The sequence below is a fragment of the Aphidius gifuensis genome, linkage group LG6, assembly GCF_014905175.1.
Source record: "Aphidius gifuensis isolate YNYX2018 linkage group LG6, ASM1490517v1, whole genome shotgun sequence".
NCBI lineage: Eukaryota > Metazoa > Arthropoda > Insecta > Hymenoptera > Braconidae > Aphidius > Aphidius gifuensis.
Window position 1 is genome coordinate 8,240,471 of NC_057793.1, and position 23,302 is coordinate 8,263,772.

General features: G+C 23.5%; 8 protein-coding genes across 11 annotated transcripts; 4 read left to right on the plus strand and 4 right to left on the minus strand.

Annotated features, from left to right (window-relative positions):
* Window positions 1-180: 180 nt before the first annotated feature.
* LOC122859320 lies at window positions 181-6,672 on the minus strand. Of its 2 annotated transcripts, none has more exons than XM_044162795.1 (4): window positions 6,460-6,672; window positions 2,145-2,372; window positions 1,948-2,083; window positions 181-1,661 (listed from the first exon to the last, which is right to left on the minus strand). In XM_044162795.1, exons 2-4 carry the CDS (start codon window positions 2,308-2,310, stop codon window positions 968-970), a joined length of 996 nt encoding a protein of 331 aa, XP_044018730.1. In that variant the 5' UTR covers window positions 2,311-2,372; window positions 6,460-6,672; the 3' UTR covers window positions 181-967. The 2 variants fall into 2 exon arrangements, with proteins under 2 accessions (XP_044018730.1, XP_044018729.1); XM_044162794.1 differs by lacking the exon at window positions 6,460-6,672 and adding an exon at window positions 2,618-2,797 and having other exon boundaries at window positions 883-1,661.
* LOC122859318 (disks large-associated protein 5-like) lies at window positions 3,067-6,077 on the plus strand. The gene is made up of 2 exons (XM_044162790.1): window positions 3,067-3,462; window positions 3,539-6,077. The coding sequence occupies exons 1-2, from the start codon at window positions 3,294-3,296 to the stop codon at window positions 6,040-6,042; spliced, it is 2,673 nt and encodes an 890-aa protein (XP_044018725.1). The 5' UTR covers window positions 3,067-3,293; the 3' UTR covers window positions 6,043-6,077.
* Window positions 6,673-6,729: 57 nt separating the features above from the next.
* Window positions 6,730-7,716, plus strand: LOC122859321 (NADH dehydrogenase [ubiquinone] 1 beta subcomplex subunit 9). Its single transcript, XM_044162796.1, has 2 exons — window positions 6,730-6,968; window positions 7,276-7,716. The coding sequence occupies exons 1-2, from the start codon at window positions 6,856-6,858 to the stop codon at window positions 7,604-7,606; spliced, it is 444 nt and encodes a 147-aa protein (XP_044018731.1). The 5' UTR covers window positions 6,730-6,855; the 3' UTR covers window positions 7,607-7,716.
* LOC122859770 (lipase 3-like) lies at window positions 7,675-9,376 on the minus strand. Its single transcript, XM_044163453.1, has 7 exons — window positions 9,205-9,376; window positions 8,929-9,124; window positions 8,757-8,871; window positions 8,296-8,698; window positions 8,139-8,223; window positions 7,797-8,078; window positions 7,675-7,703 (listed from the first exon to the last, which is right to left on the minus strand). Exons 1-7 carry the CDS (start codon window positions 9,334-9,336, stop codon window positions 7,675-7,677), a joined length of 1,242 nt encoding a protein of 413 aa, XP_044019388.1. The 5' UTR covers window positions 9,337-9,376.
* Window positions 9,377-9,731: 355 nt separating this feature from the next.
* Window positions 9,732-12,128, minus strand: LOC122859771 (lipase 3-like). Its single transcript, XM_044163455.1, has 9 exons — window positions 12,042-12,128; window positions 11,779-11,980; window positions 11,167-11,281; window positions 10,850-11,093; window positions 10,611-10,766; window positions 10,448-10,532; window positions 10,268-10,377; window positions 9,860-9,953; window positions 9,732-9,760 (listed from the first exon to the last, which is right to left on the minus strand). Exons 1-9 carry the CDS (start codon window positions 12,126-12,128, stop codon window positions 9,732-9,734), a joined length of 1,122 nt encoding a protein of 373 aa, XP_044019390.1.
* Window positions 12,129-13,007: 879 nt separating this feature from the next.
* LOC122859323 (protein TRC8 homolog) lies at window positions 13,008-17,305 on the plus strand. Of its 3 annotated transcripts, XM_044162800.1 has the most exons (5): window positions 13,008-13,295; window positions 13,635-14,057; window positions 14,117-14,484; window positions 14,559-14,991; window positions 15,106-16,264. In XM_044162800.1, exons 2-5 carry the CDS (start codon window positions 13,760-13,762, stop codon window positions 16,026-16,028), a joined length of 2,022 nt encoding a protein of 673 aa, XP_044018735.1. In that variant the 5' UTR covers window positions 13,008-13,295; window positions 13,635-13,759; the 3' UTR covers window positions 16,029-16,264. The 3 variants fall into 3 exon arrangements, with proteins under 3 accessions (XP_044018735.1, XP_044018733.1, XP_044018734.1); XM_044162798.1 differs by having other exon boundaries at window positions 14,559-17,305; XM_044162799.1 differs by having other exon boundaries at window positions 13,289-13,520; window positions 14,559-16,773.
* A 275-nt stretch (window positions 17,306-17,580) lies between these two features.
* On the plus strand, window positions 17,581-19,989 carry LOC122859332 (retinol dehydrogenase 14). Its single transcript, XM_044162809.1, has 4 exons — window positions 17,581-17,713; window positions 18,102-18,369; window positions 18,966-19,205; window positions 19,291-19,989. Exons 2-4 carry the CDS (start codon window positions 18,102-18,104, stop codon window positions 19,776-19,778), a joined length of 996 nt encoding a protein of 331 aa, XP_044018744.1. The 5' UTR covers window positions 17,581-17,713; the 3' UTR covers window positions 19,779-19,989.
* On the minus strand, window positions 19,848-23,234 carry LOC122859324 (esterase FE4). The gene is made up of 9 exons (XM_044162802.1): window positions 22,798-23,234; window positions 22,187-22,312; window positions 21,950-22,109; window positions 21,512-21,888; window positions 21,385-21,413; window positions 21,163-21,305; window positions 20,908-21,101; window positions 20,685-20,829; window positions 19,848-20,599 (listed from the first exon to the last, which is right to left on the minus strand). Exons 1-9 carry the CDS (start codon window positions 22,996-22,998, stop codon window positions 20,286-20,288), a joined length of 1,689 nt encoding a protein of 562 aa, XP_044018737.1. The 5' UTR covers window positions 22,999-23,234; the 3' UTR covers window positions 19,848-20,285.
* Between the last annotated feature and the right edge of the window lie 68 nt (window positions 23,235-23,302).

The window sequence follows — 23,302 nt, forward strand, 5'->3', positions numbered from 1 at the left end:
AAATGTTTTTACACAATTTTATTTGTTTTTTTATTAATATTAATTATCTAGTCTTCAAATTTTAATATTAAGAATCATTTTTCAATTCTTACTGGGAAGTTTTCAATTTTTTTTAATTTTATTTTTTGTCCAGGCTTGTTGCCTCACTGGACATTAAAATCTGATTTTTTTTTTCATCTGATTTTTAATGATTGAATTATAAAAAACAAAAAAAAAAATTATTAAATTATGGAAAAGGATATCGATACGAGGCTGTGAATAAACGAAAATCGGAAAATTAAAAAATTTCTTATAAAAAAAAATTTTAATTGTAAATACAAAAAATAATTATCAATTGCATGAAAAAAAAAAAAAAAATAACTAAAATATTGATAAGTTGTAATAAAATCGAGATACGTGAAAACATTTTATACACAAAAATATAATTCGTGGAGTATAATAATATTGACAGCCTTGGATTTGTTAAAATAACTCGAAAAAAAAAACGCCTAAACATTCCAAGATCTGATTAATAATAAAATTAAAAAAAAAAAATTAAATAACGAATCTCAAAGCCACTCTTGGTGTCTTCCAATTCAACGACAAAAAAAAAGAAAAAAAAAAATGTTTAAATTTAATAAATAAACTAAGTTTATGTTTAAAAATAATATCAAATTTGAATCGAAATAAATGTGATAGAAACACCAGCTGAACTATAGAAAAAAAAAAAAAAATCTCAATAGAATTAATGTAAATATAGTTATCGTTCGTGTATTTGAATAAAAAGCCAAACTATGTAACAATGAAATATTAAAAATGATCAATAATTAAATAAATTGTTTAAAATGAATTATCAAGAATATTATTTATAAAACTATAATTTATAAATCATAAAAGTTTATTCAAAAAAAAAAAAAAAAAGAAAGCTCTTATAATAATTTTATATATTTTGTTATAAAAACATAATTATTATTTATCACAATATATATCAATTGTCGATCATACTGCAAGGTATGAGTACAAGTTTTGGAATCATTCCAGGTGGTGCAATAAATTGTGTTATTGTTGTTTTATTTTTTAAATACTTTGTTTCAGCAGCAGTGACTATTCTACAAACATTTAATTTAATTTCAGCTTGTGCTTTTGGTGGTAGAGTTTTAACTGTTTGTGCCATACTATCAAAAAATAATTCAAGACTTGTTTTTGGTTGTGATTTAACCATTAATGATAATGTATTTTCATCATCATTATTTTGACAAATAATATTATTTGTATCATCAACTGTTCGTGTTTCAATAATTATTGGCATTGTATTATTTTGACAAACATTATCATTTGTTTCATTAACATTATTATCATTATGAATTTTTATATTTTTAGATGATTGTATTTCGATATATTTACTTTGTATTGTTTCATCATAGTCAATGTTTTCATGTTCACCATTGTTATCACTTGTTTGATAAAATGTACCATCTAAAGTTGCAATAACATGACTACCACTAGGTAATACTGGATCATCTGTTGTATCTTCAAGTACTTCAAGATATTCACTGTAATCTTCATCACTTCTATCTTCCAATTGTTCTAATAAACTATCACAATTCATTCCTGTTGAATTTATATCATCAATATATTCATCACTTAATTCAACACACTGAGGCTGATAATCTGGTTCGTATCTAAATAAAAACAATCATTAGAATCATCGTTGTTGTATCAACAAAAATGCCTAACTTTCGAAACAACAAAATAAATATTTTATTGTTTAAATTAGTCCCTAAATAAAGGCTCAATTTTAAACCTTTATTTTCTTAATTTAAAAATTCATATTACTTGTTAATTAATAAACTGTTTTTCACTGTTTTTATTATTGCTCCAAATTATGCTTCAATTTTAAATTAAAAGTTTATTTTTTGTGGTGAAATTATTACTCAAATAAATATTATTATTTATTTTTCAACTTACGGAAATTTCATAAAACTCAATTGATCTTCAAATATCCATTTTTTTTTTCTATTTCCTCTGTGTATTTTTTTTTTACTCTTCAATATTCGACAGTATGTATCTCTTAAATTTTTCCACTTTGATCTAACCCAACAAGCTGTAAAAAAAAAATTTAATTAAAATAAAAATTATAATTTTCTAAATAATTAAATACTAACGATCTAATCCCAGCTCATCAGCAATTCTTTTCCAAACTTTTTGACGAAATTCTTGAAGTTTAATAGCACTACCCTTGACCTCTGATATATAAAGAACTGGATGTTGTTTTATTGCTTCAATAAGTTTAAGTGATATTTTATAATTATCAGGTGGCATTGTCGGCATGATGACACAATTCCATTAACAAAAAGAAAAAAAAAAAAATTAAATTAATTGTTGATGTATATCTGAAAATAATACATAAAAAAAAAAAAAAAAACAATAAATTATTAGAATATTAAACTTACAAGTAAACAATCATAATAATATTTTAAAAAAATTCATGTTATTCATGATTGTTCATGATTGTTGAATTAATTGCATGTTTATTAATGTCAAATGACATATTTTTGACTGTTAAATTAACACGAGGTAAACATGATAAAATATAAAAATTTTATAAATATTATTAAGTTTAATTTTAATGTACTACCTAAAATCGGCGAAAATCGCTGCTTGCAAGTTGTTGTTTAATTTTGTGTAGTCTATTGAAAGTTAGGAATCCAAGCCAGAGGAACAAGATGTCACAAAAAAAACAAATAATAATATAAAGGGTCCGTCAATGAAACGACAAACCTCGTTCAAGCGACGCCATTTTGTTATCTATGTGAGAGAAAAAACATCTTTCTCTTTCTTTTTTTTTTCGATTGGTTAAAAAAAAAATATGGCGTCAAGTGGTTCAAATAAATGATTAAATAAATGAACTAAAATTAAGATTTAAATTTTAACTTATTAATGTAATTGCAATTTTAATTTAATTAATTAGATTTAATTGTTTAAATGTAAATTTTGTTTGCTTATCATCAGTTGGTAAAAATATTTTTCATCTAGGGTTATTAAAAAATTAGTTGTTTTTTTTTTTCACCAAGCCATTGGCAAGACTGACAATTTGTTAATTAATTTTTTAAACATTTTGTCGTTGGAAAAATGCACCAGGGCAATGCTTGTTGCTTTTGCAATTCCAATTCACACGTTGTCATTGTTTACTAATTGTATTAATCAGTATTAATTAACTAATGTGTTTCTTAATTACTAAATTAATTAATTTAATAAATTTACGTAAATTTTGAGAATAGTAAAAGTAAATAATAAAGAGGGTTTTAGTTATCATGGATCGTTTAAGAGAATATAAAAAATCTCGTAATCCATTTACAAGTGAAGCAGCAAGATTTAAACGTGCTGAACAAACAGAATTACGAAGACGTCAACAACGAGATAAACATGTTGCTCAACGACGTGAAATAATAATTGATGAAAAACTTGATGATACTTTGACAGGTATGTTTTGTTTTTATTGATAAATGATAATTAATTTAGTCTTCAAGTATAATTAGTATTTTATTTTTAAATTTAGATGAAGAACCTAAAGACATATTGTCAAAATTAAAAAAATGGAAAGAAGAAAAAGCTCTAAAAAAAAAGCTTAATGCTAAAAATAAAAAGCCTGTTTTTAAAATTGGTATACCTCATCATAATTTTTATTCACCAACATCAAAAGATGATAAGCCACATTGTCATCATAAAAGAAATAAGGATGTCATTAATACTGAGCCAAAAAAAATAAGTAAAGCAACAGAACGTCGTTTGGCATTAAAAGCTGCTGCTGCTGCTGCTTCAGCTGCATCAGCTGCATCAACAGAAAGTGGAAAAACTCCAATTGCAAGATGTACACGTTCTAGAAAAAAAGCAGCAGCAGCTGCTGAAGCTATTGCTGTTTCATTAAAAAGTGAATCAATTGCTCCTAAAAATTATGAATTTAAAAATCCAATAGCTGATTCAATGCCACTATTTGGTCGTTTTAATATTCCAATGGAGCCTGATACACCCAAAGAACAAACTAATAAATATCAATTTACATTTGAATTAAATACAAGTAATGATAAAAAAAATCTAGATGATACACCAAAAGATAAAACTAAAGAGCAAGAAATAAGTCCACAAATAACTGATGAAAATGATGAATTAAAAATTTCTGATGATGATCCAGTAATTGAACAATCAGAGACAAATGATACATCAATTGAATCAATAACGTTACGTGTATCATCACAAGAGTCACTTGATAGTAATGAAGGTGAAAAAATAATTAATAAACATTTAAATATACAAGATAAATGTTCATCACCAGTTGCAGCACAATTTTCACCATTTGTTACAACAAGTCGTGGTAAAAGTAGTGCAAGAAAAGAATTTAAAAAACGTATGAGTTTACGTACAAGTTGTTCACCAGCTGATGATATTCCAACAAAAGATACAGTTATGAAAAATTTAAATATATCTATTGATGAAGAAGAACATACTGCACAATATTACAGATCATTAGGTGAACGTGAAGCAAATAGACTCAGAGAACTTTGTTTAAATTGGAGAAAAATACAACATTTATCAGATACACCAGAAGAATCAATTCATCATATTAATTCAGCAATTGGACAAGCTGAACTTTTACTTAATAAAAAATTTGGTAGATTTCAACAATTAGTTGATAATTGTGAAGATGGAAAAGGTGAAATGTTAGTACGTTGTCGTGATTTACAAGGTTTTTGGGAACTTGTAGCACGTGAAACTGCTGATTGTGATTCACGTTTTTGTAAATTAGAAAAACTTAAAGATAATAATTGGACTGAAGAAGAAGAAGAACAACAACAAGTTCATAAAGTTATACAAAAAAAACCAGTTAACAAGAAAAAAAATGTTGTTAAAAAAAAACAAAATACAGCAAAAAGTCAAATGAAATTATTCATTGAAGAACAAAGAAAAAAAAAATTACAAGAACAAAGTGATAATGTAAATGTGGAAAATAATGAAAATATAATAGACGATAAAATTCAGCCATTTTCAACACCAAGAAAAAGTTTATTATCATCTGAACCATTTATTTCAGCAAGTCCAAAAAGTTTAGTGAGACATCAACTAACAGATAGTGCTAAAAAAATGGCTTTAGCAAGTATGAAAATAACCCAAATTTACAAAACACCAGAATTAAAACTTGATAAATCAATATCATATGTTAATTCACATCAAACACCAGGTAAAGGAATATTAAAAAAGCTTCAATTTGAATTACCAGTTAGTGAAAAACGTAATACAACAAAATCAACATTTAAAGTAAATTTTAATGATACAATTGATGAAAAAGAATTACCAAGTGATGATGATGAATTACCAGTTGAATTACCAGTTGTTAATATTGATAAAAATGTAACTGTTGTTTTGGAAAAAATTGATCCAGTTAATATATCTCCAATAGAAAATGAGAATGAAACTGATAATGAAAAAGTAATTTCTCTTGATAAGAAAAAATTAACTTTTGATGATAGTTTAAATTGTGAGCTTGATGAAAAATTGTCTGATGAAAATGAAAAATCAAAAGATAATGTTAATTCAAGTATTCCAAGTATTACATTAACATCACCAACTCCAATAAAACAAAGAATTAATCCAGTTATAAATATTATAAATTCAACACCAAATAAAAAACAGCAAAAAAAAAGAAATAAAAAATGTGATAGTATTGATGTTATTGAAACACCAAGACAATTGAGAAGTCGTTCAATAAAAATTGATGAAAATGAAAATATAAAAAGTATAAAATCTTGTGATACATCACAAATGGATTTATCAACAAAAGATATTACTGATAAAGAAAATATTGCTAATAAAAAGAAAAATATTAAAAAAATATCTGATGAAGATAATAACAATATCAGTTTAAATATGCCATCAACACCAAGAAAATCAACTAGATTAAGTACAAAAAATACTACTACTGATGATACATGTAATGCTTGTTCAATTATTTTACCATCAACTCCAATGACACCACGACGAAGAAAAAAAATTGAAAAAACAGAATAATTTTTAATTGATTGATATTTTTAAATTAACAAAAAATTTAACTTGTACATTTTTTTTTTTTTTCTTTTTTTTATTTTTACTAATAATAATTAATTGATTATAACTTATATAAAAAATATTATTAATTCAAAATAATTAATCAAATTTAAAAATAATAATTTGTATTATTTGTTTTTATTAGGCAATAAAAATATTTGTGTAATCTTATTTTATTTTTAAACAAGTGTTTATATTAAATACTAAATTAAAATATTACTATTACTTTTGTATCAATTTTTTTAAACTTACATAAAGAAAAATTTAATTTGTAACAATTTCTGTGGTCCAGGATTATTTTAATATTAGTCTTATAATCTTGTTTAATTTATTTTTTAATTACCAGCTTAGTCTCATATGATTTTAACATTTAAATATTACCTTTAGCTACAATTAAATTGATGAACAATCCAACAAGGAGTTCATAAAATCACCAAAGCCTTGGCTATCATAAGCTAACATAAATAAATAAAATAAAACTTGCAAATTAATCCTTAACAAACAAAAAATAAATAAACAAATATAAAAAATTAAAAAAATAAACTCCAAGAGATTTTTTTACATCAGTTGTCTTTGATGCAATTGATGCAGCAACATGTGACGTCATTGATATATCATGTTGATGTACAAGTGTCTGTGTATGTGTGAGTTGTTTTTATATAAGTCAAATATGGCTGCTTGTTCATAGTCAAAATTACAATCTCAATAACAAGTAGATATATAATTAAACAATTAAAAAATAAATTACTGGAGTATTAATATTTTAATTAAAAAATAATGGTAACTCCAGTACCAACTGGTCTTGTAACTCATGCAAGAAGAGTATGCAGCCTTTACAAAAGAGCTGTGAGAAATTATGAAGCTTGGAATACTCTTTTTGTCCATTGGAGGTAATGTTTAATAAACATATTTAACAATAATAAACAATAACTCAATAAATATAATTTTAATAACTTAATAAAAAACATCATTAACATGATTTTTCGAAAAAATACACACAATTGTTATTTGTCATCAATTATTTCGATAATAATTTATGTCAAAATAACCCCAATAAAATGTCCATAAACTTGAACAAATTATTGGTTAATTAAAAGTAAAAACAATCTAAAATAAATGACAATTGTTTAATAATTAATTTATATGTTTGTTTTAATTGTTATATAATAATTATAATTATTTATTTGTTTATTACAGATATGATGCTGTTGTTGTACGTTCACGTTTTGATAAAAATAAAGACATAAAAGATTTACGTCTTGCAAAACATTTATTAAAAGAAGGTGAAAAAGAACTTGAATCAATTTTACATCCAGCTCCATTGTATTTTGCTGAATCATTTGAAGGTGTTGCTTTTGAACGTGAAGAAGAATCACCAGATTGGGTATTGGATTATTGGCATCCAACTGAAAAAGACATGTATCCAAAATATTTTGCATTAAGAGAAAAACGTAAAATTGAATATGAAGAATTTTACAAAAAACAATATCCAGATGCACCAACACATTTTTCTGCTGATCATCATTAGATGCTATTATTTTTCATGTAATTAAAAGAAAAAAATAATAATAAAACAAATATATTGTAGTATCAAATTTACTGGTGATTAATATACATAATAAATTCTATCAAATAATATATTTAATTGTTTAAATTATCAGTTGAATTATCATATTTTTTATCATTAAAAATTTGTTTATTATTAAATTGATGTAAACGTTCAATGACAAGATCATTAACAAGTGTCTTGACATCTTTAGCTGTTGCAAAATCAAGATGATTAAAATTATCCCATTTAATTGGTTCTGATATAACATCACTTGTAACTCTTTTTGCTAATTCAAGTACATCTTTTTCCATTGAAAGAAGATCAACACGTGGTGCATAATAAAATAACATTGGTACTTTGACATTTTTTAAATTATACTCTGGTGGTACTGATTGTCCATAATGTTTTATATTTTTATCAACATCTTCATAATCATAAGGACTAAATTTACCTATAAATAAATTATAATTAACAAATTATATTTAAATTAAATTATATAAATAATCATTACTGTATTCTTCTAGCTGACGATAATGCCAAAATAATTTTGATGATGCACCTGATGGAGAGTAGCACATAAAATCAACAAGATGTTCCTTAAAAATATAAATTAGTTTATCAAGCTAAAATTTAAATTATTGTTGTAAATTAATTGTTAAAAAATTTACCATTTCAAGTTGTTCACGATCTTTGCCAACAACAATATCAGGTAAAAGAAAACAAAGATCAATAATGTCATTTGGTATACAAACTCGTTTAAAAAAAGCAGGCACAACTGAACTTTGTCGAAATAATTCAAAAAGTGTATCATATGGTTCCAGAAGCTGCTGCCAAATTTTAACAAGTATCATAAAAAAATTTCTAATTGGAAGTTTATAATACATGGCTGATACAGGACTTAGCATAACAACTAAATCAATTTTTTTATTATATTCAGGTTGTTCAGATAACAGTACCAGCGTTGCTGATGTTGCCATTGATTGGCATACAAGAATTAATGATTTTTTATTTGTTACATTTAATACATAATCAATCATACATGGTAAATCTTCCATTCCAATTTCATGAAAGCTTAAACAAAACAAAAATATATAAATATTTATTATTTTTTAGTTGATAAATCAAGTACCTAAAGTTCCAAAATTCACCATCATCTGGTGATAGTTTTACATGGCTTCTTCCATAAGTGCTACCACGATAATTACCAAGCCAAACATCGTAGCCTTCATCAGCTAGCTGTAAAGCTGATAAAAATAATTTAATAATTTAATTAAATAAATGAATAATATATTTATTATTACCAAGACTTCTATTTGGACCAAAATATACACAAACATCAGATGTACCAAGCATTCCAATTTGAATAAATACAACTTTATTATTTTTTTTTGTTGCATTTGGACTTGATGGTATACGAAACATATTTAAATTATAACCATCTTTTGTTGTTACATTGTGTTGTTCTGCTGGGTAGCCCCATTTTTCAATTAATCCAATCTGTATATGATAAAATTATCCATGTTTAATAATATTAAATTAATAAAATAATTAATTATTATTGCTAAACAATAATGCACCGTGTCGAGAGCAAAAAATTCAACTCCTTCAGCATCTTCTGCTTTTCGTACTCTCAATAAATCTGGAATTTCTTCCAGCATCACAAATTTAAATGCACAAAACAATATTATTGTTGAAATTAATTTCTTCATTGTTGGATAATATACTAGTAAGTGTGAGGAAGAATTATTTGTAACTGAAGCTTGAAAGATCAATTTAAACATCATGATTTCTTTGCAATTTATGAAATAATTTATCCTTGAATAATAAATATTTACAATCTATTTTTTTATAAATGAAATAGATGATAGATTATTTTTTTTTATTCAGTAACTTGACATTGTAGAAAATTGCATTTTTATTACATAATTTATTATTTAATAAACATTAGAAAAGTGTATCAACTTTTTATGCTAATTTAAAATTTTTTATGACTAAATTTGTTAACGTTTTTCTCAGATAAATAATCAAGGATGAGAAAAATATTAATGATTGAACACTTTGCATATATTTATTTATAATTATGCAATTTGATTCATCATGATATTTAAACTGTTAATGAGAATTCAATAATTACTAGAAAAAATAAAAAAACATTTAGTTGTTTTTATGTATGTACATTTTTTAATTGAATAATATTTACAATAATTATTTACACTTGTAAAAATGGAAGACTTAAATTTTTAAATTGATTTAGTCGTGAAATAATACGATCATTGACAAGTTTTTTTACATCAATTGCTGTTACAAAATCAATGTGATTAAAATACTTGAAACGAACTGGCTCGGAAATAGTTTTGCTTGATATTTTTTTGATGAATGCACGAATGTCTTCTATGTGAGAGAGAGGATCATTGTGTCCTATTTAAAAAAGAAAAATAGTCTCTTTAATTAATTATTAATATTAAGGTCAACAAGTATGTGTTGCCTTCAAAGAAAAAACATTTAAATATAATTTTCTATTCAATTTTAGAATCAGGCTTTTAATATTTGTGTTGTTTTTTAATTTTACTGCAACTTTGTTTTATTTTAAAACCTTTAAATATTAATTAAATTATTAAATTCATAAAACATACCATAAAAAATTATCATTGGTGATTTAATATTTTTTAAATTATACTCTGGTGGTTCAGATTGTCCATAATGTTTAATATTATCAAAATCATTGTTGAAATTCCACTGTCGAAATTTACCTGTAAATTAAAAATAGGAAAAATTATTATTACAGAATGATTGATTGAATAAATATTTAATATTGATTACCTGATTCCATTGATTGAAAATAATGATACATCATTTTTGCAGATACACCAGCTGGATAATGACAATTGTAGGCAACAAAATTTTTCTAAATGAAATTGTAAAAATAAAATTATATTAAAAGTAGATTGGTTTTTATATTAAAATGTATTTTATAAAAAATTACTTTGTCAAGTTGATAGTGATCTTTGCCGAGGAGTAAATCAAAAGGAAGAAAACACAAGTCAAAAATATTATTTGGAAAACATATACGTTTAAAAAGTGCGGGAAGAGCTGAACTCTGTGGAATAAGTTCAATTGTACCATTTGGTTCTAATAAATTCTACAAATATAAAGAACATAAAATATTTAATATTAGTTTGAATAATTGTATGATGAATATTTAATGAATTTATAATTATTTACCTGAAGTATATTTGAAAATACAGGACCTAATTTTCTAAGTGGTGATTGATGTGTCCAAACAGACACTGGTGCAAGCATTATAAGTAAATTAATTTTATCATTGTATTGTGGTAATTCAGATAAAGTTATAAATATTGTTGTTGTTCCCAATGAATGACCAATAAAAGTTAATGATGATTCATTTGTTACATTTAAAACGTAGTCTATTGAATTTGGAAAATCATAGATACCACTTTCATGCTGGCTGTTTTTTAAAAAATTAAAGAAACATTATTTTTTATTGTTAGCTTTTTTTAGTTAGTCAAGTTTATTCATACCTGAAATCCCAGAATTTTCTATCATCTGGTGATAGTTTTACATGAGCACGTCCATATGTGGTACCACGATAATTTGCCATCCAGACATCATATCCCTCATCAGCTAGCTGTATTGCTAATTAATTTGATTAAAAAAAATATATTTATTTAAGATAAATGAAAATTTAATTAACAAAAAATAAAATAAATTATTTGAAATTAAATTACAAGGTTAATTGTTTATTTGATGAAAAATATGAAAATTATTTTTTTTTAAATATTAATTTATTTGTGGTTAATAAATTTTATTTGAAATTATAAAAATAAATTTCAAAAATTTATATACTTGAATTTTGACTTTTTTTTTTCTATAATAATTTCAAAAAATTTTCATACTACATTTTATTAAATAAATAATAAATATTAAATTTATTTTTTCAATTTTTTTATGTAATAATAATTACAAATAATCATTTATTTACTTTAAATATTTAATTTATTTTTCATACAAATTAATATTTATTTCGTTAAAAAAAAAAAAATCAAACTATTCAAATAAATGATTTATTTTTTTCAAATATATTTTTCATTTAATTTATTATATAAACAAATTAATATTATTTGAATAATTACCCAAACTTCTATTTTTTCCACGAATTAACCAAACGTCTGATGTAGCTGCCATTCCATTTCCAAGAAATACAACTGGTTTTTTTTTAGTTTGATTTAATAATTTTGGGCTATCAGGTATTCGAAATAGTTTTAATAAATATCCATCGGTAGTTGTTATATTGTGTTGTTCTACTTTATACCCCATCATTTCACCCAGTCCAATCTGTTAAAAAAAATCTATATATCTACTAATTTAACAATTTAATTTTTTAATTTTTTTCTACCACGTCAATTGCATAAAATTCAGCACCCTCAACATCTTTCATTGTTCTTCCAATAACTAAATCAGGAACTGGCTCAAGTAATGCCATTTCTACTAGACAAAAAAAAATTACAGCTTTTATAAAATCTTCCATTATGATTGTAACATTAAATTTCAATTATATTTTTCTTTTAAATTTTAATGTCATTTAAAAATCTATAAATTTTTTCAAGACACTTATAAATTTCATGGATGATCTATTCAAACTAAAACTATAATGAAAATTTCTATTAAATCAACAAGATTATTTGTAAAATATTAATTATATATAAGATAATTTGATCTTGACATTTTGATCTTTTAAATAATTATAAAATAAAAAATATCATTTACACTATGAAAGTTTTTTTTGATAATTTTTTAGACTATTCAATTACGAAATTGCAACCTAGCATTATAAATTATATAATACGTCATTTAATAAAATAAAATGACAAATTATTTAATTGCTTTATTAGTATTAATAATCTCGTACATAAATTATTTTTTTTTTGCTTTTTTGAATATTCAAAAACGTCGTCGTCATTTGCAAATTACATAGGATTCGGTATTTTTTTTTCTGCTAATATATTAATTAACACATTTAAATAAACTCAATTATTTAATTATATTGTCATGTACATGATACTGTTTTTACTAATTTATTTAATTAAATCGTATCAGCAAAAAACTATTACAAGATAGTTTTTCGAAATTAATTATAAAAAAGAAAAACGCGAATAATTTGCAAACGGTTTTTAATTATTCAAAATGTTTTTCTTTTTTATATTATAAAAATTAGATATTTTAATTTATTTATAAAGGCAATAAATCGATAATTTTTTTTATATATATTTAAAAATAAATAATCGTAATAATGGTAATATATTAAGCTCAATTTACAAATCGACGTCGCCATTATTTATAATTTATTATTATTGTTAAGAGTGTGTAATCACAAACATATATTATTTTTTTTTTTTCGACAGTAAAAATACATGTCTTTGATACATTGAATTGTCACCTTCAACTGCTGAAACAATCAAATAACATTAATCATATAAAAAAACCAGAAAAACAAAGCAAAAAAAAAAATAAAAATCACGTCATAATGTCTATTTTGAGGTTATATTGTGACTTGTGTGATAAGAAGTGTGTTTATTTGTAAATGAGAGGATGTGATGAAGCAAAAAATTCCAACATTGTTCAATAACACTTAAAAAATTATCATAATATCGTAAGTTAATCATTATCAATTTTTTGTATTATTTTAATTATAATCTCAAGCATATTTAATCGAAAAAAAAAAATCGAAAAAATCCACCAAAGCATCATCATCAAAACATGTCAAAAAAAAAATAAAAAAAAAAAATACTCCAATATCAAATTAACAAAAGAAAAAGGAATAAATAAATAAAAAAAAAAAAAAGTTTTATCGACACAACATTCAGCAATCTAATTGGTATTGTATTTTTTTTTTTTTCGATTAATAATTAATACAAATATTTACGTCATTGAATTAAGTAAAATATTTAACTCAAAAATAATAATAAACTGTGTTATTTTTTTCTTGTAGTTATAATCAATGCAGTAATTGAATAAACTAGGTGAAAAATAAATAAAAATAAAAAACTAAATGAATATAAAATCTACCAACAAGTTGATTGAAATATATTTCGAGTAAATTAAAAAAAAATAATCATGGATAATCATTTGTTGAAAGAAAGAATGATGAGTTTTGCAAATGTGGTTATGAGAGTACCACTATTATTTATAATTGATGAATTATTAAGAATAAGTCTTGGTATGCCAATAAATACAGTTGTATTAAATGAAACTCAAAGTACTTTAAATAGTGGTGTTGGTGTAAAAAATTTATTTGTTGAATCATTTGCTTCTGTATCATCAGAGCCATATTTATTTCAACAATTTAATATTAATTCATACATTTATCAAACTTATGTATTGGCAATATTTAAAATATTCATTTGTTGTTTTGGTAAGTTTTATCTATTTCATATTAATTTATACAAGCTATAATATATTTTTATTCAACAGGTATCGTTGCATCATTGTACACATTTATGTTATGGACAAAACATCTTATTGTTGTTTATTTATATTTCATATCAATTGGTACAATATTTGTTTCATACTGGTCAAATGTCAGTACAATTAAAGCCATAACAACATATGTTAGCTCATTTGATACACAAACAAGTATACTTGATGATATATTAGGTCTTAATTATTCACAATTAATTAATTATGGTCCAGGTATACTTGTTATACAAAATTATTTACTTCAAGGTGTGTTGGGATTTTTTTTTTGTTATTTACATCTTGGACCAAGATATCCAATATTACAAAAATTATTGGCTCTAAGTTTTTTGGCTCCATCAATATTAGCAATTACTCCATTACCTGTAAGTTGATATTTAAATTAAATATGTTTTTTTTTTTTTTTTAAATTAATATTTGATTTTGTTTGTTTGAATAGACAAATGTCCTCCATCATATTCCAGTCTTCGCAGCATTACTTCCATTATTAATATGTAAATTTGTATTATGGTACAATAGCATTGTCATGCTTAAAATAATGCATAATGGTTATAAAAATACGCATAATTTTATAAATAATTTTGGTTTATCAGCACTTGCTGAAATTGAATGGATACGTTTAGATGTACCAAATGTATTACGTACATTTTGGATGTTACGTGTTATTGAACAAGTTATACAAATACTTAATAATCATTATGGTGATGAAACATTAACAATATATATGATATTAAGAACATTACTTGTTAATGGTTGTGAAACATTAATTGCTGTACTTGGTATGACAAGTATAATATCATATATTTGTCATTATATTGGTTGTTTTTTTCAATGGATATTATTAACACAAGATGAAGATGAAAAAAGTATTGGTACTGTATCAGCAATATTATTTTATATACTTGCATTACAAACAGGCTTAACATCACTTGATAAAGAAAAACGACTAATACGTTTATGTCGTAATTTTTGTCTTTTATTTACAGCTGTATTACATTTTGTTCATAATATTGTTAATCCATTATTAATGTCATTAAGTGCATCACATAATCGTGCATTTCATCGACATATACGTGCATTATCTGTATGTGGATTTTTAATAATATTTCCAACTATATTATTAATATTTTTATGGTCACAATTTACCATAAGTACATGGTTATTAGCTGTATCAATATTTAGTATTGAAGTTATTGTTAAAGTTATTGTTTCATTATCAATATATTCATTATTTTTATTTGATGCATATAGATCAACATATTGGGAACAACTTGATGATTGTGTTTATATGATTAAATCATTTGGTAATACTGTTGAATTTGCATTTGGTATTGTATTATTTTTTAATGGTTTTTGGATATTAATATTTGAATCTGGTGGTGCTATTAGAGCAATTATGATGGGTATACATGCATATTTTAATATATGGAATGAAGCTAAAGCTGGATGGAGTGTATTTATGAAACGTCGTACAGCTGTTAATAAAATTAATTCATTACCAGAAGCTAAAACAGAACAATTACGTTTGCTAGATGATGTTTGTGCAATATGTTATCAAGAAATGAAAACAGCTAAAGTTACTAGTTGTAATCATTATTTTCATGCTGTTTGTTTACGTAAATGGCTTTATGTACAAGATCGTTGTCCATTGTGTCATGATATATTATACAAAGTTGATAATAATGATAAAAAAAAAGATGAAGAAATTGGACATCGTTCAGTTGATGATGTTAATAATCAATATGATGTTGATGAACAAGAACAACAAAGTTGTAGCAGTAGCTGTAATAGTAGTGCTAGTAGTAGTAGTAGTTGTGATGAAGACAGTGATGAACGTGATGGTATGCTTATACATAATGATAATAATAATAATAGTGAACAAGAAAATCAAGAAAATGAAGAATCTTAACGTGTTAAATAAATTTAAATATTAAATAAATAACAAAATATTATAATAAATTGAATTAATGCTATAAAATTCACCATTCCAAGGTGAAAAAAAAAAAAAAACTTTTAAAGTCAGACACCATCCTGCAGTCTTGACAATGTGATAATTAATTAATGTCTTTGTACAAATAATTAATTAACTAGTTTCATTATTGAGGTTTTATTTTATATACCTCATTTTTTTTAAAAAAATTAATTTTTCTTCTTCGGCAGAATAAATACTTTTTCCATGAATATTTTTTCTTAATTATAGTTGTATAATAAATTATAGTAAATTAATTTAATCAATTTTTTTTTCTTAAATTATAAATAATTATATGAATTTAATAAATACTTGGTAGTATAAATTTTTTTCTTTTGAATAATTAAATTTTATAGTAAAACAGCTAAATATTATTGTTAAAAATTAGCATTCAAATATTTGATTGATTAAAAAATATAGGAGAAAAAAAAAAAGCGCTAAGTTTTATTGACTTATTTTTTTTTAAAAAGATTAATTGTATATTAATGAAATAACGCACTTTAAAATGACGCTAAAAAAATATCCAAAAAATAATTATTTTATTTAATAGATTATTTTATTTTATTTAAAGATAAATTTACAATTTTTATTTTTATTCTTGATATCTATTGTTTATAATATTCTTATTCTGTCAATAAAAATTGTATAAATTTCATTGAAAATAAATTTATTTAATGTAAAAATGTAACTATTGTTTAATAATTTTTCAACTCTATTTATGAAATATTTATACTCATTAGTTATTGATAATATTACGTTGGATAATTATCAGAGTAATTTTATTTCTATCATGGCACTTTTTTTAATTGGATGAATTTAATTGGGTAGACTAATTTTGTCATTACAATGAGTCAAATACAAACTAAAGGATAATGAATAAAAGATGAATAATAATTATAAAAAAATTATGCAAATTAATTGTAATTTTTTTTTAAGTTTTAATTGTTTTCCTTTAGCAATTAAATTGTTATTGAAAATAATCAAAGTCGAAAAATAAACCTGTTATCTGTTTTCGCAACTGATCAATATCAAATTCTGAAGTTTAAATTCCTTTTTTTTTTTTGTCAATGAAAGCAAAAAAAAAAAAATTGGAAACTCTTTAAAATTTTATCCAACAAATCCACCAGCTAATAAAAATATTTTAACAAATGAACTGTAATTTATTTTTTTATTTACATGTTCAAAAAGTTTTACTTTCACTGTCCTTAATTTTTATTTTTGTTCAGTGTCATTAAACCCGTCCAGGGAAATTACTATACAAAAAAAAAATTACATATAGTCATGATTATTGTTAAAAATATATTTATGTAAAGAAAAATTTTAAAATTATAAATTTATCTAGATATTAAGTTTACTAATATTAATTAATTTATTATTAATAAATTTCTTGGTTTCAAGGTGAATGCTGAGACTTGAAAATTTCACCGTAAGCAGAAGCAAGCTGAAGTTAAAAAAAAAAATAATGAAAAAAGAAATGAACAAGTTTTAAAAGTGGGGGAATAAAATACCAGACAAGTACCGCAATGTTAACTTTTGCTGTTGTAAACTCAAAGAAGACGAACCACATCCAGCCAGAATTTTCTCAATCAACATCTCCATGAACATTCGAATCAAATAAATTCACAGTAAGTTAATATTTTTTTTTCAATTTAACATAAAATAGTATCCTAAAATTATTAATATTTATTTGTTAATTTAAAAATAATTTAAATTGTTTAAAGAAATTTCAACTAAATTTATGATACATAAAATTAAACAATTCATTTTTAATTTATTAAAAAAAAATTATTCATTCTTTTAAAAAATATAAAACAATATTTTTTTTTTATAAACAATTACATGAATAAATAAATAGTTATAATTTTTTTTTATTTCGAACAAAGTCTAAAAGTTAAAAAAAGAAAAAAGATTAACTCGATTACCTTGACTGAGTCAACCTGGAATTTTTTTCCCTATCGTTTAAGAAATTTTTTTAAATATTTAAATTAATAAATTATTGTTTCTTTTTTTTAGATGATGATGCTCCTTGGAATAACTTCAATTTGTTGTATTGCAATTGCTGTTGTTGCATTTTTAGCAATATCATTTATATTGCTACTTCAAATATTTATTTACATGACGACAGGTGTTTGTAAGAGCCAAAAAAAGATGAATGGAAAAACAGTTATAATTACTGGATGTACATCCGGTATTGGAAAAGAAACAGCATTTGATTTGGCAAATAGAGGAGCTAGATTAATAATGGCTTGTAGAAATGTTGCAGCTGCTAAAAATTTGAAAGGTAAATTTAAAAAAAAAAAAATTGATAAATCATAATTAATTAATATTACAATCAAAAAGAGATTAGAAAATATAACAGGTAATTAGTGCATAAAGTTTCTAAATTAATACAGATAATTTTCTTCACAGTTTAGTGATTAGTTTTTAGAAATTAATCAACTTATCTGTTATGATTTTATTTTATTAGAAAAAGAACAATACATTCGACTGACTTGATGCTGCAGACTTTTTACTCGTTCGGTCATTGTTTAAAGAATGAAGAGTGGAAATAATTGAAATTAATTTTTTAAACTTTTAGAATAATTATATTTAGATATTGTCTAAATACTAGAAGTATAATTTCAATGAATTTTAATTTAGAAATATTTTTTTTACTACTGATGATTTTTGGCAAAAAGTACAGAATTTCGAAAAAATACAAAATTGAAAAAAAATTAAAAATAATTAAAATTAAAATCTAAAACTTTTAGGATAATTATATTTAGATGTTGTTTAAATATTAAAAGTATAATTTAATGAACTTTTTATTTAGAAATATTTTTTTTAATAATTACAAAATTTTTTATACAAAAATTTATATAAAATACTTTCTTTCAGATCAATTTGTAAAAGAAACTGGAAATAATAATATTATTGTTAAAAAATTGGATCTATCATCATTAAAATCAGTTAGAGAATTTGCTGAACAAATAAATCGTGAAGAAAATCGTCTTGATGTTCTAATTCATAACGCTGGTACTGCTGAGACATTTAAAAAAAAAACAACAGATGATGGTCTTGAAATGACAATGGCTACAAATCAATATGGACCATTTCTTTTGACTCACTTACTAATTGGTAAATATATATTTAAATAATAAAAATAATTTAAATTAATTATTATTAATAATATTTTGAAAATTAAAAATTTATTTTTTAACAGACTTGATGAAACAATCAGCACCAAGTAGAATTGTCGTAGTTGCATCAGAACTTTATCGATTAGCTTCATTGAATCTTGATAATTTAAATCCAACAACAACATTACCAGCTTATTTATATTACGTTTCAAAATATGCAAATATTGTATTTACCATGGAATTAGCTCGTCGTCTTAAAGGAACAGGTGTTACAGCAAATTGTCTTCATCCAGGTCTTATTGACAGTGGAATATGGAGAAATGTACCTGCTCCATTATCATGGGGTTTACAAATTATTGTCAAAGGTTTTTTTAAAACACCAAAACAAGGTGCACAAACAACAATTCATCTTGCTGTTTCTGATGAACTTGATAATGTAACTGGTAAATATTATCTTGATTGTCGTGAGTATGGATTATCACAATCCATTAAAAATCATACTAATGCTAAAAAGTTTTGGGAACTCAGTGAAAATATTGTTCAATTAAAATCAACTGATCCAAAAATTTAAATATTTTATTTATTTAGTATTCATAGTATTCAGGGGTTTTTTAGTATTCTCAATTTTTATTATTATTAATTTTATATTTTTCTTTAAAATATTTGTGTTTTAAATTTTTATTTTTACATGAGATAATAATGTAATAAAATACATCAAAACAGGGGTCATTAAGTATCTTGTTTACCAAGAATTTAAATGAGATAAAAACGTCATGAATAATTTTTTTTTAATTTTTTTATTTTATAAAAGAAAAAAAAAAAAAAATTGATAATATTAATCACATTTTAAAGCTTGACATTTAATGATATAAATTTTACAATAATAAATAATTTTAAAAATAAATTTAACATTATTTTTTTTGTTTTCTAAAAATACAAATTATTTTTTATATTTTAAATATCAATAAATCAAAATTATTAATTTTGATACAATAAAGAAAAAAAAAAAACATTTATTTTTAATTTACTTTTAATTCAAGACAAGTAGTAATGATAATTTTTTTTTTTTTTGCATTATTTATGCAGAACCAGGAAGTGATTTTAATGGAAATAATTTATCCCATTCATTCATTCTTTCTGTATTTATTCCTGTCATAATAATTTCAAGTTCATTGCCAATATTTAAATATGCTGGTTTCTTTTGATTATATTTAATCCATTCAATATTTGAATTTAATTTATTATCTTTTGGTAATGGTATACCTGTTTTTGCAAAATTTGTCCACATTGTTGTCATACGTTCGACAATTGGTGTCTCAACTGAATTTTCATCGAAATAATTAAAATAACTGACGTTAAAAAAATAAAGAAGGTCATCATGATGAACTACGCCTGAAAAATAAATATTTTAAATATATAAAGATAATATTTATCTTCAAAACATGACGTTAGTAAAATAAATTTAATATTAAATTACCATATGGTGTATTGTTTGCCCATTTAACATGACTCTCTTGTCCTTTATAAGAAAATTTATAGTAATAAACTGGTTCTTTGCTTGCTTGTGACATGAGTGTGACAAGTCGATGAACTGAAAAACCAACAACTCCATCAGCATAGAGCTGCAAGTAAAAATAAGTCAATATTAAAAAAATAAATTTTCAAATTAAATAAGAATAGAAAATAAATTAACTACAAACATCTGCAAGACCCTGATAATTATCTGGACCAATTGGTTTATTTTTCATATAATATTTCCAAAGTTCTTCACTTATTGATAATGATCTTTGTGTATCACGTTCATATAAAAAACTTATTGGTGCAATTGTACTCCAATTTGCATTTAAATCTTGAAATATTGAATCATCACCTTTTTCAGCATCTTCAATAACCGCTGTAAATATTACAAAATTAATAAGACAAATAGTAAAAAATAAAATTTATAATTTACTTACAAACAACAACTCCACCAAATTCATCTTCAGTAACTCCAGCAATAAGTGGCACTTGATGAAATTTTCCAGCACGTATTAAATCAGCAGGTTGTCCAGTAAGAAATCTTTCAACTCCTGGTACTTCTGGCTCAACAACTGGCATCCTATTTAATCGAAAAAAAATTTTTAATAAATCGAATAAAATTAAATTATCATTAACATAATGAAAAAAAATTAATTTACCAAACTAAAATTGGATCACCATGCCATTCCTTTGTTCATAGAAAAAAAGCAAAAACATAAATTAGGTTTAAATAATTTTAAATGAATTAATTTGTTTATAAATAATAAAATTATAATAAAAACTAACGAAAAATTCTTTAGTTGTGTTGACAAATTCTTCAGTTGTTTTGGTATTTAAACAAATTAACATATTTCCAGTAGTATCTGTTGGACAACCAAGTAGCTCAGCTTGTTTTTTAGCTAAATTTTTTTGATCATTTGGTAATGAATTTTGATATGTTGCTGATCCACTCATGACAATTGCACGATGAAATAAATCTTTACTCATTGGTGATACAAGATGAAGTGATACACTCCAACCACCAGCACTGTAACCCATTATTGTAACACAATTTGAATCACCACCAAAATTTTCAATATTTAATTTTATCCATCTCAATGCAGCTACTTGATCTTTAAGACCAAGATTACCAGGTGCCAAAGAATCACCAGTACTAAAAAAACCTTAGAAAAAAAACATCCAATTATTCAAATGAAAATTTCTTTCTAAATTAAAAATATTTACCAAGAGATGCTAGTCGATAATTAACTGTAACAAGAACAATATCTTGATCCATAAAATATTGTGGTCCTTCAATGAAACTTTGTCCTGATGAACCATAGAAACCACCTGGATGGAAAAAAACTATAACTGGTCTTTTCACAATATCATTTTTCGTTGAAAGCTGTAAAAGAAAATATTTTTTTTAAATTACAATTAGCTATATTAAATTATTATATTTATTATATTTTTTTTTTTTACTTTTGTTGAATAAACATTTAATCTGAGACAATCTTCAGATTGATATTTTCCTCCAGGCTGAGGACAAGATGGTCCCTCTTCTGAAGCATCAAATGTGTCATTCCATTTTTTAGCTGGAATTGCTTGCTACAATGAAATTATTTATTATATTAATAATAATAAAAGCTTATAGTATTTATTTTAATTTATAATAATTATCTATTGATAAAAATATTTAACCGGATATAATTTCGTAATAGAATTAACATCAACGTTTGTAAACCGAGGTCGTGGTTTGGTGCGTTGACTTTTAAATGAATCACTTACAATTGTTGTAAATTACCATAGTAAATCATCTTTGTACCAGTCTGATCAATGTTCAAATGATCAAACAAGTATTAAAAAAAAAAAATAAACATTTTTTTTAAGTATACAACAATCCATAACAAGATCATTAACCGTCACTCACTTTCAAGGACAATAGCTCAATCAATTTTTTTTTTTTTTTACAAGTTATATAAAGCTGTATATTTACAAATCTTTTGATCAAAAAAATAATATAATAATTGTATATAAAACGGATGAGATGAATTAAAAATAAAATATAATTGATAAAGGTAAAAAAAAATTACTTGAAAACGTTGTTGACCAAATGGAGGCTCAGCATATCTCAACCCTCGAAATGAAAAAATTTTTTTCTTCAATCTTGATTGTATTATTGATCCTTTTATTTTTCCAAGAGATATTTCAATTTCTGGCTGTATTATTTCACCTTCTTCATCGGCATTTATTGTTCCAAGTAGAAAAAATAATATTAAACTAATAAGCTGCATGATTCACACACAAAAATTGATGTATAAATTTTTTTTTTTTGTTTGTTTTATTTAATTTATTAATTTAGTTTGGTTTATTTTGTTTAATTTCAATTGACAATTTGTAAATTGCGTATGTCGTGTGATTCTTGTCGTGTAGTACTAACATCGATGATTCAAATTAAGTTGTGATGTGACCAGGGTCACCGGTAACAACACTCGTGAGGCAGTCACGAGTTGATACTGACACTGGAGGGGCAATACGTCCGGTATTTATATACGACTCATTATGTAGTCTCAAAAGACGCCTGAGAATTATTGCAAT